General features: G+C 36.3%; 1 protein-coding gene across 5 annotated transcripts in view; it reads right to left on the bottom strand.

Moving 5' to 3' along the window:
• Positions 1-15,434, bottom strand: part of GRIA2 (glutamate ionotropic receptor AMPA type subunit 2) — an 87,679-nt gene that overhangs the window by 19,398 nt on the left and 52,847 nt on the right. For 3 of the 5 annotated variants that reach the window (XM_034064625.1, XM_034064626.1, XM_034064627.1), the window contains exons 6-11: positions 14,938-15,099; positions 5,145-5,312; positions 4,756-4,860; positions 3,951-4,061; positions 2,627-2,833; positions 1,743-2,113 (exon numbers count right to left, since the gene is read on the bottom strand). In XM_034064625.1, the coding sequence (XP_033920516.1) occupies positions 1,743-2,113; positions 2,627-2,833; positions 3,951-4,061; positions 4,756-4,860; positions 5,145-5,312; positions 14,938-15,099 (1,124 nt within the window). Of the gene's footprint in view, positions 1-1,742; positions 2,114-2,626; positions 2,834-3,950; positions 4,062-4,755; positions 4,861-5,144; positions 5,313-5,488; positions 5,503-14,937; positions 15,100-15,434 lie in introns of all 5 variants that reach the window. The other 2 variants (XM_034064629.1, XM_034064628.1) reach the window with 1 other exon arrangement.

Here is a 15,434-nt window from a genome sequence, read left to right on the forward strand (position 1 = left end):
CTAAAATTCTTACAGTGGTTGTAATTTTTTATTAGAGAAATAGTAGAAATAGTGCAAAATATAACTTTACAAAGATATTTTGCTGATGTCTGAAGATGCCTGAAGATACTCCGATTAATTTGCCAGGAGTTCAAATTCCATAATGATAGTTTTGCTGCAAGAACAAAACTAACTCAGATGTTTTCAGTTCTTTTCTATTTTTATAATAAACAGATAATACACACAACTAACCAATTTCCTCAAAAATATGTTTGTAATGAAGTGCTGTTAAACACTTCACTGAAACTAAATGCTGAATCTCCAAAATGATTCGAGTTTCATGCACTTTTTATGATGAACATTTACAATCATTATTCTTAGATCACCCTTCAAAAGTTATCAAAGCATGCACAACAACTGTTATGCTTTAATAGCCACTAAAATAACAATAATAAAAAAAATCATTATTCTACTATGGCCTTGATGCAATCGAAATAATTTTGTAGCTAATAGGGGACTTTGCAGACAACTAAACCTGTGATGTGTGTAATCAATACAAAACCCCCACAGGACTGAAATTAACACAGCTTCTCATGACCTCAATTTGCTCTCTCACTGTCTTATTTCTTATATACAATTCTTACTGCATTATCTGCCAAATCCATCACATGCTGCATCATAAAGCCTGGCATACCTCACTGTGATATGCCAGCCTTTATACAGAATTGCTGAAGTTCTCATACAATAAATGCTCTGCTATTTCTGCAGTAGAATAACTTGAAAACCTCCTGTTGCCTTTTGGGATGCATGACTTACAGCTAAGAAATTCTCCCTTGGTGTGATTTTTTTTGTTCACTGACAATTAGACTTACTAGAAATTGTCCTGTTTCCTATCTTACTTTAGGATGTTTAGAAGGAAGTTATATTGCTTAATATAATTAAGTAGCTCTTCTGCTTTGATATCCTTAAACCCAGTTGCCCTATTTCACTTGTTGCTGTAATTCCTTCAAGCAGCAAGTAGTTATTTACCTAGCTACGTACCACTTTGCTGAATTAAGGTTAGAACCACTTGCACACAAGGGAAATAGAATATTTAATGAGCTGCAAAGGAATTAACTTAAGTGTCTTGCAGTTGTCCCTAATAAAGGAGGTGAAAATCCATGAGGAATTAAGCATTTATAAACTGGACCTTCAAATTCATTACACTGATTTCCTCTGTGACTTTTCTAGAACTAGGTCATGGAAAAAGAGCAGTGTTTTGAAACTATTCATATGAAATTAGAACAATCACACGACTTATTTCAATTCAAGGCTCTCCTGAAGAAAAACTGTTGTTATGTAGTGAGTTTCTGAGGAAAAGTGCTGCCTGTGTAGTTTGTGACTAGTATGTTACCCTTTTTCCCATTACAGTTGTTGTAAACCATATGCACTATCAACTGTAAAATGGGAATATGCAGCAAAAACACGGTACCCCTCCAAGAAGGCATGGAATGACTTGAACCTCATGCATTTTACAGTCTCTGCATGGTGCATATAGCCTCCCTTGGCAAACGTATGATCGACATTAAGACAGTATCGATCAAATACATCACATCCTATGTCACAGACCACTGCTTTTATTTCAAGGACTTTCATGATTTTAGGGAGAGCAAAAACAGCAATTAATTTATTTCCAAGAGTGAAAATATATGCACCATGAACCTCCTCTGGCTGAGACGGCCGAGATGAAAAATGCACAAAGTTGAAATGGGTAAGTAACCAACCTTGGCGAAATATCGCATCCTTGCTGCATAAAGGCACCCAAGGAAAACCAGAGACTATTAAATATTCCAAACTCATTAGTTGATTCATTAGTCTGCATTTCTCTTCCATCTTCAAATTCCTCAGTGTGCCACTCGTATGGGCTAAATCTGCTGACCAGGAATAAAACTACACTGACCCCAATGTAGGCAAAAACAATGCACATCCAGATTTCATATGCTAACGGATCAAGAAATGAAAACACTCCTGGCTTGGACTTCTGAGGTTTCTTGATCATTATTGATATCCCCAGGCTCATAAAGGGCTTTGAGAAGTCAATCACCTCTTCTCTCACCAATGTTATAGTTAATGGAGCGATTGCAATATCGGCTTTCTGTAAAGGAAGAAAAAAGGCAAATAATAGCTAATACAATGAACAGAGCAAATTGTTGCTTAGTTTCTACCGCATTTCACAAATGGGAAACAGGACTGCAGAGACACCGGCAACAGTCGTTTCCACCAAGCATGTCCTATGGAGAATTTAAGAAATTTTTAGTTGAAACTCTTCTTATTGAAATACATATAACCATATGGTCGGCATATTGCAAGCTTCCCTTTTGAGACATGCCCTTTTAGAAGTATATGACGATTAAAAGTTTTAGCAAAATACACTGCCTTTCACCTGGCCAGAAGGATGAAACATGCACTCATTTCCCCCCAACTTCATTTGCAAGGTTTAAAATCTAATTCTATGTTTCACTCTAAAATTTTTTCATGCCAATACAAAATACTAATTCTCTATCAAAGTAATTAGTCGATTTTCCTCTATTCTATAGAGAAAACTAAACCAAACCCCACTCCTTCCATCATTCACCTTTAATAGCTTGATTATAAAAGGTATTCTTACCCCATAAACAAGTTCTCCAACCATCCCATTCCAGATTTTCGTGTCTGCATCTCTTGCCCCATACTTGCCATCCCCAACAATTGTGAGCTTATATTTGAATCCACAGTGTTTAGCAATTTCTGTAGCTAAGTCCACACAATAGCCCTCATATCGATCATTTCCTTCAAGCATTTCATGATTTTTCTTCATCATGACGTATGGGGACTCCTGCACAGAAAGAACTTGCCTTAGCTACTTGGTAAAGAGACAAGATACATCAGTTGTGCACTTCACAGATTAGCAAGTTTTCTTTTATGTGTGAAAAAAAAGAGAGAACATCTGAATCATACATGATATATATATATGTTAGCTGTTAATTATTAATGTGAAATGTCCTTAACACATTTAAAAGCTGCATTTTCCAGAGTCATACACAAAAACAATACTTACAGGTATAGTGATTCCCAGGAGTATGTTAATAATGACCATGAATGTTAACAGGAGTTATGCATTCAGAGAAGAAAGAGTAAATTCCAAAATCAGTTTCTCTCATACAGTTTGGATGGAAGAAGGCAATGGTACTTAGTTGCTTTTGTTGTTGTCTTAATAGAAGAAAATTGCTTCCTATTTCACAACCGCATCCCTCCCTGGAAAACACTTCAGTCTCTACAGACTATATCTTTATTGAATTACTATACAAACAGTAGGTAAGATATCAGTAACTATGTAATAAAGTTCTATCATCAGCAAAAGTGGTGATGAGTCATAAGTCATATTAATGTATCGCCTCTTTGCTCTATTGCTACTGAACGATTTTTGCATCCACCAAAACTCCTATGCTAGCCTGTGACTTGTCCAAACTGATAAAGAAGCTGTGTAACTTACAGAAAAATACTGTTCTGTGACAGTACAGAATATTATTTTCTCGACAATCAGAATACAACTTTTAATGTTTTATTTTACAATACACCAATCTGTAGCAGCTACAATTTTGAAGCATAAGAACCAGTCTCTTTGCTGTTTGGCAAAAGCCATTCTCTAAAACTAGCACTATGGTTCTGCCTCTCAAAGTTCCTTTCCTTTGAAAGCAGGTATTTAGTTTCCACTTTCAGGTCTAAAAATTGTAACTTTCTAGGTTGTTAAAACAATGACTGTTGTCTTCTAGAGAAGAAAACCACATACTGAATCACATACATTTCCTTAGTTTCCATATTTTATTTATGCATCATGAGTAACAGGTCACAACCTCAAATAATAATAAGACAGTATATTTAAACTAACATAATGACAGGAAACAAATGACTGTAGGACAGACTGTCTTCTGACAATATATGAGGTTAATTACCAAAATAGTGGTGACAATAATAGTCTTATTCTCTAGTCCTGAAGATTCATTTCCAAGAGGGCCATCAAGAGGATTCACAACCATTTTGTCCACTTCACTCCAATATCCAATCTAAAGAGAGTTTATAGGATGCACAGACACCAGTGAATATGAACTTTCACAGAAAAAGTAAAAGCGTGTTATTACTATGCCTTTGATTTACACCCACAGAGAACTATGTTAACTATGTTTACCAGTGTAAATATATCTGATTATGTAAAGACAATAAAAAATATTTAAAAGAATGAACTAATGATATTTGTTCAGATCAATTTGTCTAATACATGCCCACCATTTTCATTCATGTGTTAACAGGTTTCAGTATGAACATCACACACTGTAGGACTGAAAGGGTTATGAAATAGTCCAGACTACGAAGAAATGAGAAATTGGCTTTTCCTGAAATGTTTGGAATTAAAGCAGAAAGATAATCACATTTAAAGAAACACCTCTGCATTTGGCATCTGTCATTCAGAAGCATATTTTCCCAAATACTGGCTCACACATAGTAATTCAGATCAGAAAACAAAAGGTTTAATCCACAAAACTGAAAGGAAAATACTCATAGTACTTACCAGAAATAACTCATATTTTTTAGAAAGAATACTTATATTTACTTTGTTATGAAAGACCATTGTAGAGTACAGCTGCAAACAAATATTATCACGACTTATGCTTTAATTAATCTAAGGTTTTCATTACCTACCTTAACCTGCTGCTTAGCACCGTAAAACCTTTAAAGACACTGTAAAACAATGCAAATTACCTTCCGAGGACCAGTACTTTTGAGTTCCATGACGTTTATTGTAAAATTGATTCTCTTTCCGTTCTGATCAAACTTTATATTCCCTGTTAGACCTTCCACCTGAACCTATACAGACAAAGATGAAAGTGGTAGAAAAATTTCATTTGTCTCTTTTTAGAAAATGCATTCCGTAGTTCCATAAATAATTCAAAAAAACTATTTAAAAACATTGAGTATAGACTATTTCCCATAGGCAATATATTATCTTAGTATGAGACGTTCTTGAGGAGTTCATTTCCACATAATTCCAGCAAGAGCCAGGCAGGTTAGGAGACTGGAAGGTTCTTTTCAAGCACTTACAGAGAATATCACACATGCACTCATCCCAGTATTCACTCCAAAGAAGCTACCTGTTTCAATGCTCTTTCTATTTCTACACCATGACCCCAGGGTACAGCTGGATTTGCAAGACAATCTCCAGCATTTCCTCTTCTGGAGATCTCAATCCTCTGTTTACGCAAATTACGGAAAGCTTCTGTCATCACTTGAACAGCATCATAGGTCAGAGCAGATGTATACTGAAAAGAAGTGAAAATATTTAACTAAAAACCAGTTTCAGCTTCACTACACCTTGCAATCCACGTATTAATCCATTACACACAGAAACAGATTAAAAAGGACAATAAAATATACTTGAAATCAGAACAGTTTTTCTTCAGTTTGGAGATGTTTGGTCTGGACAGGAGGTCACTACCTTCGGAGGGGTATCTAGGCAAATTAATGAAGTGTTCCCCTCAGATTGATTACTGGAAGTGCTAATAAATCTAAGACAAGAAGATTTATAGCTGTTTCCACTGAGAATTACATTTCCTTCTCACTACCCCTGTGTAACAACTCCGTGTGCATTTACAGCTGGAAGCCCATAGAGGTGAAAGGGGGAAGAAAGAAAGAATTTCCACTCTTTAACTTGAGCTGGCCTCTAAAATAAGAAATTGTTCCTCTGATTACACTCTTCATTTATATACAGATTTTAGACTACATCTCCTCCAACATATACACACACAAAACCAAACAACCTATATTTGTATTTACAAATATAACTTTTAAATTTATCTGTTGAAAAAAAATACTCATGGGTAACTATTTTCAAGTACATAATACTTGAAAATATCATGCAAAGCAGTGTCCCACCCCATGTGACAAACAGTGTCAACACCATGGAAAAACAGGGTTTGGGCTGAGATGCCTGGAAGAAGTGGTGCCCCCTCAAAGTACAGTATAGGCAAGGAAAAGCCCCACATTTCTAATCTGACACAACGTAAGCAGCTTTACAACTTTTGAGACACCAGGGAAGATTCTGATGCAATCACATGCATTATAAGCTGGGGCTAAACAAAGACAGTTATCTTTAGTGGCTGGAAAATTTTACACCTTAACTAACTAACTGAAGAGAAACCACATGTGCACGTCCACTGATGACTGCAGTAGATGGGCTTTAGGAATCCAGACCATTGCAATTATGCCAAATACAAAGAATATTTTTGGAAATATGGGCCAGAATATAACTACTTACAGCCTTATGAACTAATGCAATGATCCCTATGAAGGCTATTAGATGTTGAAAATATATAAACTGTAAAGCAGAGATAAATGATATATTGGCTCTTTGCTTCAATGGCTCAGACTTTAATGAGAATTTTAATTAGCTAGCTCAAGTCATGCAGAAGGTTCTTGTAACCAAGGCAGGCTCCTGAATTGAGGTCACTTTTGTATGCAACTGTTAGACCTTGGAAAGGAAGAAAAGGAAGGCTGAACTTTTTTTTTCAGATATGTAGTCTTGCTGATTAATGCGAATCTTCTAAGAAAGCCCTTCTCTCAAGGGCTTTACGGAAATCTTTAAAGGGACCAGAACAGCAGGAGAATGTAAGAAAAGACTGGTTGAAACAGATATTGCTCTATACTATGGGAGTAGCAGTGATTAAGTGGTGGACATGGATTTGAAGATGAGAAGGTAACACAAGATGCTGACTCATTTTGCAACTGACTGGGAATACTCATTTAAGCATACCGCTTTGCAGTACAGAAACATATTGTACCACACCAGCATCTTAAGAAACTTGGGATACAGCCCTGTCATTAACTACTGAAACATACTTGGTTAGCAGAGAACGTACAACCTTGAAATTGAGAACCTATAGTGCTACCCAATTTGGTTAGTCTATGCTTCATTTAATAGTTGGGACACGTTTAATGTATTGTTTCAATAATATTATCCCTGAAAATTCACACCTCAGTCATATATTCACTTTGTGCAGGACTTTGCCTATGAATATATGTATCTGTATGTATATACATGCCATCTTGTCTTTAAAATCCACATGCTTTAATTTAGTTTAAGTCGTCTTTAATCTAAGGATCTCAAAATATTTTAGAAGCATCTTACACCTTTATGTTGTTGGAGCTGCCATGAAAGCAAACAGCCTATGTATCATTTCTGACTGCTTTATTCTATATACACTTTCAGCTCCTAATATCTTTCATGGGCCTCATTAAAACTATCTGTAGCTCAATGAACAGATGTAAAATTGACCAACCAAACCAAACTGAACTTACTACCACAAACAAGAAATGACTGATAGATAACCTGCTAATGCATAGGGATGTCTGTGAAATAAATAGAATTGTCATAGTTGAAGGATGCATTAGCTCTGTCCTGATTCACTTTGTTTTACACTGGAGATTCATCCATGTTCTGAGCTGCACTACTAAAATAAGTGGAAGCACTGTTTGGAATATTATTCTGTGGAAGTGGAGTAGGCTCTTACAGCCTAGTACTTTTACACCAGTGTCTCTCTCCAAACTTCATTTCAGTTCCTTTCAATTTTACATGATAAAATCAGCAACTTCAATACAAAATAGTATAGGTACGATCCTATTGTTCCTACAGAATCACCTGTACTAATTAAAGCATGGAAAAAAATATGCAAAAAAATCTTGCCTCTCATAATTCCAGAACTATGATCATTTATATGGAAGGTATTTGGAAATATCAACTGATTATTTGTAATTTTTTATAACAATCCTGGTCCTGAACAAGAGTGAGAAAAAAAATTAAAATGTGAAATTAACAGATCTTATTTTTTTAATTAATCTCAGTAAAGATGGGGTTAGAGATCAAATCCTATTTATCTTAAAAATACATAGTATCTTTATCAAATTTGTTTCCACAGGTTATAGAGTAGATCAACATACCTTTTGATGCTAGTCTTTATCTAAATCCAATTCCAGCATTCCTTGTGTGCAGAACAGCTTAGGTATTTTTGCAGTGAAATGCCATAATATTTTGGGCAGAACATAAGATGAACAGAGTGCCGTAAGCAACCAGTCACCTTACAAAAACTGAAGTGTTCAGGTCCAAAATTGCTATCCATAAAAACTGCAGATTTTTTTTTAATGTGTCTATGCTCTTCAGGTATCTTAGTTTCATTTAGAAAGGTTGCTTTCTGGGCACACCCAGAACAGCTTTGGTTTCTAGCCCAGCAAGCTAGGCACCTGCCTAAGCTTACATCCCTGGAAGTTGAACACTTATTTGAATGACAAGCTCATAGCATATCCAGCAGACACTGCCAAGACTTGGTCAACTGAATTATCCCAACACTCCCACTGTAGGATATTTATAGGGCAAAGTGACCTTTCATTCCTTTTAAAACTGAATATAGTATAGATCACAGGATTTATGAATCCCAAGGTGCTTGGTCTTTCTACTTACTTCACCTACTACTCTAGTAAGAATGAGATTCCCAGACTGCAACTCCCTCCTCATGATTACTTCCAATCCAGAAGAACACAGAGGTTTTAAAGTAGTTTGGTTTTCCATTAGATTTAATGCAATGGCCAAAGAGAAGACCTAATGCTGCTGTAAAACAGAGGTTTCTTCAAATTGTCTGAAAGATGTCATAGCAGAAAAACATTATGGATCTGGGCAAAAGTCTTAACAACAAAGCGAACCTTCTGTCTTCCAGGAGGAAATAGAACACAAGATGTTATTAATGGCACTAATATTTGGATCTACTGAAGTTCCTGACCCTCTTCCACTCAAAAGAACAGCATGCATGTCTTACACTTGTTTAGGAGTGTTGAAAGAATAAAACAGTTTGGGTTGAAAAGGACCTTCAAAGGTCATGTAGTCCAATCCCCCTTCTTTAGAAGTCTATTAGTTCTTGCCCTATTCTTTTCCATTTTTTCTAGAAGCTTTATAAACCCTCCTAATTCTCAAACCTAAAGTTTACTCCTGCCAATTTTATATTCCCAAAAAACCACACAGAGCTTGAAAAAAAAGGGGGGGCAAAAAAGAATTACTTAGATTTGAATCCATAGAACTTGACAAAAAAAAATAAAAACAAATATTTGTATTTGAACCCACAGCATTTCACTTCTAATAAAAAGATGTTGTTGACTTCTAATTCATGCCACTGCCTGTAGAAAATACGCATACTGGCAAAATAAATTCCATTTTACAATTACTCATGTAATCTTACTTCTAACTTCAAACAGAATGCACTTGCAAAACAGAAATGTCACTGATGATAAAATCACTTCTAAATTACTGTAAAGAACAGAAAACATATCCCTTTGTAATAATCACCATATGAATACACAAAACCTTTTTCTTCAAGGCTAAGCTACAGAAAAGAATGTCACTTTTCAAAGTGTTATATATCAACAGGATCCAGTAGCAAAACATGAAGCCTATGGTTTTAATAGTGAAAAATAAAACCCAACTAGAGAAAATTAAATCAGAGGATGAGAAGAAAATGCACAAATAGGAAGGCAAAAGACTTCTCTGGGAAATCATCTTGTAAGGAAGGGATTTGAAAAAAGCTAGTATGAACGTTTAAACGTTAAAGGGTGAGAGTTGTAGGGGTTTTTTGGGGGGAGGATGGGGGGGATGGTGTTCTAATACTCTTATGTCTCTTCAGATTCCTATATTCTATCACAAAAGTCACTTCCTCTTTAAAAATTAAGGTTAGCTTTAAGTCAGAAAGCATATGTGACTTACAGAATATATAAATTTTAAAATACTAAATGCCCTTCTACTGAAATATTTACTGAAATATTTACTGAAAAATTTACTGAAATATTTACTGAAATACAGTGTGCTCTTTTGGGGAGAAAAATGGCCATACAAGCATTAACAAGTATGGTAAATATCCCTGACTTGAGCTTTCAACCAAGAGAAAGTTCTTGAGATGATCATAAAAAATGCATTCTAGACAAATAATTAATGATTGGTATAGTTAATGAAAATGGTAGAAGAGAGATTACAGATTCAAATATTCTGTTTTATAAAATGACTGATACTATATGAATGATAAGAACCTGAAAATTCCATTAGGCTGTTCAGCTATACTATTTTCAATCATAGTCAACAAAGTCCTATATATTAATGGAAATAAATTACTTACCCTAGAAGCTGAACAACACTGCAACAGAAATGATTCTAAATTGGAATTTCATATGAGGAATTTCTGGACTGGAATATTTTGACTAGGCTATTAAATAAAGCCACATTAAATGAACTTTAAATTTGGTTTTAATAGATTCTGCATCATCACCATTCTCTGTAAGATTTGTAAGAGTACCTGAGCTTGATATTACAATACACCTACAAATTCACTTACTGTGGGCAGGAGGTGAAGATTAAAAACCAATAGGATCTGAGAGTTCTCATCATATACACTGCAGGTGTTCTAAAAATTTCCAAAACCTGCCATTTAAATAATATTTCAAGTCTTCAATTAAAAGAAAAAACAAAAAAAACCCAAAACAAAACCCCAAGCCAAAGCAAAAAAAAAAAAAACCACAAAAACAAACAAAAAAAACCCACACGCAAACCAACAACAAAAAACACACAAAAAAATCTCAAAAAACACCTCTAAACCACGCCACCTCCCTTCTCATTTCCAATTCTCATCTACTCCAACCAGCACAAGTATTTGCCTATTATCTCAAATGAAATGCTTTCTCCTGTTTTCTCCAATCTAATTCCAAGTAAAATATTAACAAAATTAAATACACCAATCTTACTGATTCTACCAAGAAACAGTTCCTGTCAGAGAATAATAAACACTTCATGTTTGCTTTTCTGCCACACCACACTGGCTAATAAAAGCAGCTACTACATTAACTGGTCCTTAATACTGGCCTTGTCCAAGTTATGAGCCTGCATGTCTCCTCATCCACATAAGCAATCATCAGTACTTCTCCCTCCTTACTCCCCCAGTCCAAGAAACATTCAGCCACCAATTCCTCTCCAGCTCTGAGCAGCCACCATTCTTCTGTGCCTTTCACTTACACCCCAACAGGTTCTTTCCACTTTGCTAACCCCTTTTTTCGAATTACACATTCCTCCGCCTACTATAGCTTTGTTTGTCACTCCCCCATTTCCCCATGCAACTCTCCTGTCCTAACTGACACTGATTTCGTAAGGCTAAAAGGTATGCCTGATCTTGCTGAACAACTGGAGCATAAAGCAATAGTAAGTATCTTCTGTTGATATCAACTATATTCAGGTGAACTGCTGGTTGAAAAAAAGCAATCAGAAGCTCCTGTGAAAATAGGCAGGAGGAATCCATTGCACTTTATTGGCTGAAGATCCTTAAACACTTGTAATTGCTAAGAAAAAAAATAATCCAAAAAATTAGATTCAAATTCAAAGAAACAGAGGTACACCAGGACATCAGGACTTGGCTCTGTAGTTTTCTCAAGTCTTGCAAATACTTTTGCTTTAGCACAATTCACCCACTTTCCCTTGCAGGATTGAGGGATCTGGGTCAATAGGTCCTTTGTATGTCCGAGAAAAATCTACAAAGATTGTCTCAAATGACTCACTGCTTTCACTGAATAAATGTTCCATCCTTTAATTGAGTTTTCTTTAAATAAACAAACAAAAAAACCAAAACCCTCAAACCAACTATTACAAATTAAGTGTTCACTTATGCAAAAAAAGCCTTAAGCTATTAAAAAGAAGCATTAACACCAACATTTCTTACGTCCACAGTTTTTCATACACATGTTCGCAAGGGCAGAAGATTGAATACCGAGATTCAAAAGCTCAGTGAAATCAGACAGCTAGAATGCCAACTGCTAGAGATTTTTTTTACGGACAGAAAAGCAAAACACAAGAACTGGAAAACACAGGCAGAAAAATCTCACAAATATACAGTTTCACAAAGGTTGTTGAAAAAAATAAATTCAGTTTGGTTCCTAATTAAATCACATAATAAATACTGAAATTGACAATTTAAAAAAAATTATAAATCATTCTAGACTACTTGAATTCAGGCGTAATCGTATTTTCCCATTTAAAACTGTAGCAAGGGCAACAGAATATCAGTTACAACTCTTATTAAAACAACTGGCGTTATAAAACTGCTTTCCAACACACTGCAATCATAAGAGGAATGACCAAAACCGAAGCTATTATCTAATTCATTAATTGTACATCTTTGCTTAGTTGTCTATATCTAGACAAAATGCTTTCTGAATTTCCAATCTGAGTAAGATTTCTCACTGTTCTCATACTTCCTTGTTCCTTATTATCAGTGAGTCATCCAGATTTGATTTATTCCTGCAAGGTAAATATATACTTTTCTATTTTTCTGCATATTCTCTGTATTCAATCCATGACGTAAATCAGCACCAGAAGAGTTAAACCAGCAACTTTCAATTACAATCTTTATTCTTCCCAAATTATAGTTTAAGATTGGCAGTTTTCAACTTCTACAATTTTACCATAAAAAGCACATTGTTTGGTATGATACAAACACTTCAAATTCTAGAACCACATTACCTTTAGGGAGAAAAACAAACAAAACCACAAAACAACAAAAAAATAAACCTCCAAATAAACAAAAACTCCACATATATCAGAATTTGTCATCATTTTCTAAAAGATGAGTCAGGCTGGATGTGAGGAAAAAAATCTTTACGGTGAGGGTGGTAAAACACTGGCACAGGTTGCTCAGAGAGGTGGTGGATGTACCATCCCCGGAGACATTCAAGGCGAGAATGGATGTGGTTCTAGGCAACCTGATCCAGGGTTGAAGATGACCCTGTTCATTGCAGAGACGACCTCCTCTGAAGGTCCCTTCCAGCCCACAGTATTCTATAATTCTATGACTTGGCTATAAAAAAAAAGAGACCTGAAAATCTGAAACTACTGAGGGCAGAATCAGAAGGCAAAACCATTCTACCATTTTGTTATCTTAGCTCTGCCTTAAGTATATGAGTGAGGGGAAAGATTATGAAGTTTGAAATAAAACTGTATGAATTGTGAACATCTGAAACATAAAGATAATGAAGCAGTTCAGGCCAGCAAAAACAGCTCCAATGAATACTTGGGTTATTACTATCTTCCAGCCCAGTGGTGTCCTCTGAGACCCTTAGCTGCCTCAGGTCTTCAACCAGACAGCCCCAAATTCTTTGCTGAATGCTGAACTTAGTTTCTGTATAAATCATACACAAGTTGGCTTAGATATTTCTTGCATGCACCAAGCCTAAGGTTGCTCTTAGAAAAGCTCATCACAAAGTAGGATGACTTATAGAATAGACTATTTCAGCTGGAAGGGACCTACAAAGTAATTTAATTTAACTGCCTAATTCAGGGCTGAATAAAAGCTAAAGCATGTTTTTAAGGGAAGTGTCCAAAGGCCTCAAATATTGATGGGCTTGAGGCATTGACCACCTCTCTAGGAAGCCTGTCCCAGTGCTTGACCACCCTCTTGGCAAAGAAAAACTTCCTAATAACCAGTTTGAAAATCCCCTGCTCCAATGTGGGGTCCCTTCCACAGGAGACAGCCCTCCATCAACTTCATCATGGGTCCTTCACATGGGCTGCAGTTCTTCATGAACTGCTCCAGTGTGGGTCCCTTCCATGGGGTGCAGTCCTTCCAGAGCAGACTGCTCCAGTGTGGGGCCCCCATAGGGTCACCAGTCCTGCAGCAAACCTGCTCCAGCATGGGCTCCTCTCTCCCTGGGACCACGTTTTGCCAGAAGCATGCTACAACATGAGCTTCCCACAGGGTCACAGCCTCCTTTGGGCATCCATCTGCTCTGATGTGGGGTCCTGGCTTCTCCACAGACCTCCATGGGCTGCAGCAGGACAGCCTGCTCACCATGGGCTGCAGGGGAATTTTTCTCTACTCCAGTGCCTGAAGCACCTCCTTTTTCACTGATGTTGGTGTCACCCCCAAATTTGGACTCAAGAGAAAAAAGGAACCTACAAGCTTTATGTTTAAATTTAAATCAAGGTTGTGTGTGCTCTAAAGGATTTTTGTTCCAGGATTTCAAATAGTGGTTCTTCCATTCTTTGCTGAAGCTTCTTATCCATCTCGTTATAAATCAAGAACATGCTTAATAGTACAGAAGAAAGTTATGTCTAGAACATTTGCCATTTATCTTTTTGTCTTAATACCTTTTAAGTATACTTACTCTTAATAAAATTTATGATTGTATTACTTAAAAAAACCTATTCAGTATTAAAATTGTATTATTCTTTTTTTAACATCTTGAAAACTTAAATTGATCCTCATAATGGTCCAGAAGGTAAGAAGGTATTATTATTATAGTCTTATCCAGAGGGAAAACTGAGCTAAGGAGTTTTAACCACTTGCCCAGTGTCACATCTTTTATCACTCAGGCCTGAAATCAGACCACCACACTGTACCTCAGGCATACTATTTAATTTCAGAAGTCTTTGCAGGATTTAGGCATCTGTCTCAAAGCAACTGTCCTAGCATTTCTCTGGGAGATCATGTTAAATCAGAAGCTGCTAGATCTGTGCTGCCTGGAAGCCTATATATGACTACATGTTAGCCTTTGAAACACTTCAAAACAGAGAGAAAGAGGGAAAAAAACCCAACAAACCAACAAAAAAAGTCAGTAGATACTACATCATCACATCCCAAACAATTACCTAACAAGCTGCTAGGTGCAGATTTACAGTGACACAAGGAAAATTAAAGTTGTCTTGAATATTTTTGACAGTGCAGCATCTTTGCTCAACAGTCCTATGATAGAGAATGCTACAAATACCCCAGAGACGTAGAAAATTGTGTTGGTGCAGCAGATTGTCTTGTCTTTCTATTCTAATTCCCTCACTTTCTGTATATCTGTCATGGTTAAAACAAATATAGGACATACCTTAATTGTACTAGTGTGTGCACCAGGATATTCTTTTTCCTCCAGGGTTGACCAGCGTTGTATAAATTTTGACACCAGAGGATCATCATAGTCAACTATCTGAAATCCTGAGACATTAGCTCCTCCAAACTGAATTTTTGACAAATCTCCATCAGTAAATCCCTAGGTACAGAAAACATGATGTCTGTTATTCAACCAGTTTTGGCAGATTTCTCAATAGTATATACAAATAAAGAGTTACCAGATGGCTTCTACTGCAGAATAAGCCAACATTTTCCACAAACAGGATCCAGGTTTGAATCCTGGGCTGCCAGGATTAAGTAGTCAGTTCCACCAGTGAGCAACCTCTTGTTGCTCACTAGACGTACACCCATAGAGCAAGGGCTGAGTGGATCTGTCCTTGTCATGCTTACTTTCCTAAACAAACCTGTTAATTTCAATGGGACTGCTTAAATGAGAAAGAAAACACTTACATGAGTAACAGGCAAGCAAGTTTT

The sequence above is a fragment of the Melopsittacus undulatus genome, chromosome 7 (assembly GCF_012275295.1).
Source record: "Melopsittacus undulatus isolate bMelUnd1 chromosome 7, bMelUnd1.mat.Z, whole genome shotgun sequence".
Taxonomy (NCBI): domain Eukaryota; kingdom Metazoa; phylum Chordata; class Aves; order Psittaciformes; family Psittaculidae; genus Melopsittacus; species Melopsittacus undulatus.